The 4,772-nt window shown below is 40.0% G+C and overlaps 1 protein-coding gene across 1 annotated transcript; it reads right to left on the bottom strand.

Annotated features, from left to right (window-relative positions):
- Nucleotides 1-394: 394 nt before the first annotated feature.
- Nucleotides 395-4,428, bottom strand: LOC121535056 (gamma-interferon-inducible lysosomal thiol reductase). The gene is made up of 7 exons (XM_041841747.2): nt 4,195-4,428; nt 3,615-3,803; nt 3,390-3,464; nt 2,987-3,076; nt 2,514-2,666; nt 2,329-2,397; nt 395-752 (listed from the first exon to the last, which is right to left on the bottom strand). The coding sequence occupies exons 1-7, from the start codon at nt 4,309-4,311 to the stop codon at nt 684-686; spliced, it is 762 nt and encodes a 253-aa protein (XP_041697681.1). The 5' UTR covers nt 4,312-4,428; the 3' UTR covers nt 395-683.
- Nucleotides 4,429-4,772: the final 344 nt, after the last annotated feature.

Raw genomic sequence — 4,772 nt, 5'->3', positions numbered from 1 at the left:
TATCACTGGTTTGACTGCTGTCTCCCCTAGGCAAGACAGGCTATGCAGAACTATGACAACCATGTCAAAGCCTTCTACTGTAAGAGCCCTCACTCAAAGAGGTATTCATCTCCATTATACCACAGCGCTTGTCAAAAACGAAATATCTGATCTAATAGGCTAAACACCCATAATAATAATAATAATATAATATAATAATAATAATAATAATATGCCATTTAGCAGACGCTTTTATCCAAAGCGACTTACAGTCATGTGTGCATACATTTTTACATATGGGTGGTCCCGGGGATCGAACCCACTATCTTGGCGTTACAAGCGCCGTGCTCTACCAATTGAGCTACAGAGGACCACAGATCACATTCAACATAAAATGCAAATTTAATGAAGGCAGTCCTTTTAAAATAGTTTCCTTTAATTTCATCCGTTTATAAAAATAGATTGCTATCAGAGTTTATTTCACATAGCTCATTCCACAGAAGGCTCATTCATTGAGCAATGATACAGCACATGACGTCCCTTTTCTTGATTATCTGAAGAACTATGTGATACTGACAGTCAAACCAGGTTAAAACATTATTGATAGTGTGTCAAACAAATTTAAAAGTTCAGATTTACCATCCCTATTTGGTCATTCAAGTTGAACACTAAGGCATATTGCGGTATGGTGAGAAGTAGATGATTTACTCGTCATGGCAGTAACTTCTGTGTCGTTTCATCCGAGCTGCACCGCAGGCTTCAGGCTTGGGCCCCTAAAGGAGAGTATGACAGAGCATACTTTAGAAATCTTATTCTCACAGCACACTCTGGTGGAGAAAGGTGTCAACAAATACCAACTTCATAGGGTGACTGAATTACTATCTATAGTACAGTCTCTGCAAAGTCTATACTCATTCTAATCATTTTATCTTTGTCATTGGTTTCTATAGACAGGAAGACTATGCACAGTGCATTCGGAAAGTATGACTGTAAGTCGCTTTGGATAAAAGCGTCTGCTAAATGGCATATTATATTATTATTATTCAGACCCCTTGACTTTTTCCACATTTTGTTACGTTACAGCCTTATTCGAAAATGGATTAAATTGTTTTTTCCCCCTCATCAATCTACACACAATACCCCATAATGACAAAGCAAAAACAGGTTTTTAGAAATGTTTGCAAATTTATAAAATAAATAAAAAATGGAAATATAACATTTACATGAGTATTCAGACCCTTTACTCAGTACTTTGTTGAAGTACCTTTGGCAGCGATTACAGCCTCGATTCTTCTTGGGTATGATGCTACAAGCTTGGCACACCTGTATTTGGGGAGTTTCTCCAATTCTTCTCTGCAGATCCTCTCAAGCTTTGTCGTGGGGATGGGGAGCATCGCTGCACAGCTATTTTCAGGTCACTCCAGAGATGTTCGATCGGGTTCAAGTCCGGGATCTGGCTGGGCCACTCAAGGACATTCAGAGACTTGTCCCGAAGCCACTCCTGCATTGTCTTGGCTGTGTGCTTAGGGTCGTTGTCCTGTTGGAAGGTGAACCTTTGCCCCAGTCTGAGTTCCTGAGCGCTCTGGAGCAGGTTTTCATCAAGGATCTCTCTGTACTTTGCTCCGTTCATCTTTGCCTTGATTCTGACTAGTCTCCCAGTCCCTCCCTGCCAGGTTTCCTCCAGACGTGATGCTTGGCATTCAGGCCAAAGAGTTGAATCTTGGTTTCATCAGACCAGAGAATTCATGGAGTGCTGCAGAGATGGTTGTCCTTCTGGAAGGTTCTCCCATCTCCACAGAGGAACTCTGGAGCTCTGTCAGAGTGACCATTAGGTTCTTGGTCACCTCCCTGACCAAGGCCCTTCTCCCCAGATTGCTCAGTTTGGCCGGGCAGCCAGCTCTAGGAAGAGTCTTGGTGGTTCCAAACTTCTTCCATTTAAGAACGATGGAGGCCAATCAATTGAATTTACCACAGGTGGACTCCAATCAAGTTGGAGAAACATCTCAAGGATGATCAATGGAAACAGGATGCACCTGAGCTCAAATTCGAGTCTCATAGCAAAGAGTCTGAATACTTATGTAAATAAGGTATTTCTGTTTTTTATTTTTAATAAATTAACAAAACATTCTAAAAACCTGTTTTCGCTTTGTCGTTATTAGGTATTGTGTGTAGCTTGATGACGATTTGTATTTATTTAATCGATTTTAGAATAAGGCTGTAATGTAACAAAATGTGGAAAAAGGGAAGAGGTCTGAATACTTTCCAAATATACTGTATAGAAACAAGGAGGGAAGAATGGACATGATCGATAGGACATAACACTGTTAAAACTGGAATGGTAAAACTTACCTTCCACATGCTGCAGATCAGAGTGAAGAGTGAAGACATTGCTTTGTCCTGAAGGTCATCGGTGTGCTCCTGAAAGAAGATTCCAGATATAACAATCGAATGTGACAGACTTTGCTAGTAGCAGTTAGTAATACAGTAAACTTGCTGACACATACAACAAGCATATTTAGCCTCAGTGAACTAACCCCATTTATGACAATCCAAGGCACATAGTTGTGGGCTGGCTTCAGAGCACCAGTCTTCACTGCGTTCTGATGCATCAGCTGATTCCCCTGGTCTCCCTTCACACAGGTCATGATGCTGTCCCACTTGGTGTTCGGGTCATAGAGCGCCACACACTGTCAAGGGGACAGGTGGTCAGAACATTATTATTATCATTATTTCCAAGTATCCTCATATTTACAATGCCATCCGGTCATATCTTATCTTGCCCTCCAGCCATACCCTTACACTACCACATGTGAGCAGAACATATCATTAATCACCAAGTGCAAAAAGTGATTCTGTATTATAATTTTTGGATTTAATTTCAGCCTCTTTTTGTTCATATTTCTCAGAGGTATTTGAATAAAAATAGGGGGTGCTGTATATTGTTTGAGGTGTGGTCTTTTCATGGTCTTGTGTTGAGAGAAAGAAGGTAAGAGTTAATGTCACTCACCTTCTCTCCCGCTTTAACTACATCAGTGGAGGCCTCCATGCAGTAGATGATCTGGAATGCTTTGCTTCCTGTAATATTCAATATACAGGTCTGGAGAGAGAGGGGAAGATGAAAAAGGTTTAAAACAATGTCGCTGGTGTCAAGTTTGCAGATTTTTTTTCTTTCTGTAACGCTTCATGTTACAGCCCGGTTTAAGCTGGTACTTACCTGGTATTAACATGGTATTAACTAGGAAGCTATGTGGTGACAATGGATACTTTCTGGTACTTACGTCAATGAATCTCAGAGAAACCAAAGTGTAATTGCTATGCAATTTTTAGGTAATTATAGTTTTAATAAGTCATTTCCAAGTAACTACCTGGTAAACAGTGGGCTGTAAAATAAAGTGTTACCAAAATCTCACCTCGATCATGTTGCCAAGACATTCCTCCTCACCGTGCTGGCAGGTGAACCGATACTGCTTCCCATCAAAAGATTCCTGTAGTGAGACAAACAAAAATTATTTTTACTAAACACACAATTCCTCAACTCCATTCACTGATAACTACGTTGTCTAAGCAATATCCAAGCAAGTATCATAATACATGAGACAAGCATCATCATTTCTAGCCTACTGTATAGTACGTACCTGTGCATTTCCGTAGGGCACCAGTGTGACACTCATGATGTCCTGCAACATGGTCCATGTGGGAAGGAGCTGTGAGGTGAGGAAAAACCTGCATCCTGGGCACATACTCTCAAAGTACAGCTCCACCTGCACTGGTTGCACCGGTGCGTTGGGCTTGGTGGCATTGGCTTCCAGGCACTGCTTCAGAACCTGCCACAAGAAAAGTAATACGACTTTACAGTAAAGCCATACAAGTTAATACACACACACACACACACACAGAGTGAGTTTGGTTGAATATTTAGTAGGCCTAAATAGGGTCTAGATATGATATGTCAATCAGGACCTATGGAAGAGAAAAAGTTTATGGGTGTTGATATTATATTTTAATATTATTTTTAATGTACAAAAAGTTGAAAGTTGAAACGCACCCGTTTTGGTAAAAGTCTGAGGTATGTGGCTGGAGAAATTAAACCACACTCAAATTCATAGACATAGCTATGGATGCAAGGACTGGCCATCCATGATATCAAAATTATAGTTTTCATGCAGTGTTACCAAAACATTGTATCCATTTAATTCCGAGAAGAATTTATCTTACCCCACATTCGATGGCTGAGTCCACAGAGGTACACCACTGCGATGGAGAATATGAGCACGGCGTACAATCTACATTTGACCAGATGGTCAAAAGTGTGAATAGAATAATTCCCTTCATCTTTCCTTCAGCACAAGACGACAAACTCCGCTGTCCCTCACTTAAACTAGTAAATATATCAAGCGATTCAAATTTAATCGCTTGCCCTCTTCCTTGGTAAAGAGATTTTCGATTACGTGATTGGTTCAAAGTCATGTGATCACTAACAACGTCACTAAACACCGGCAAAGTGTAGACCCGAAAAACAGACTATCGGGATCTAGTAACATTGTACCACATGACGAGTTGGAATTGTCTTGAAAATGCTTACATTGTCACGAGTTGTTATTCACCTGGAGCTATTTGTGTAGCTTTGTTTCATCCAACTCATATTACTGTTTATAGTGGCAAAGCAGATTCATTAATGTATTGTAAAACGAGCATAAATGACCTGTTTATAATGTATTATAATAACCTAAATGATCCTGACTAATTATTTATACCATATTTTTATTGCCTACTATTTATACCTAACATTCTGA

This window comes from Coregonus clupeaformis, chromosome 21, assembly GCF_020615455.1.
Source record: "Coregonus clupeaformis isolate EN_2021a chromosome 21, ASM2061545v1, whole genome shotgun sequence".
Taxonomy (NCBI): domain Eukaryota; kingdom Metazoa; phylum Chordata; class Actinopteri; order Salmoniformes; family Salmonidae; genus Coregonus; species Coregonus clupeaformis.
Note: the sequence above shows the minus strand (reverse complement) of the source record. Positions and strands in the feature narration are given on the sequence as shown.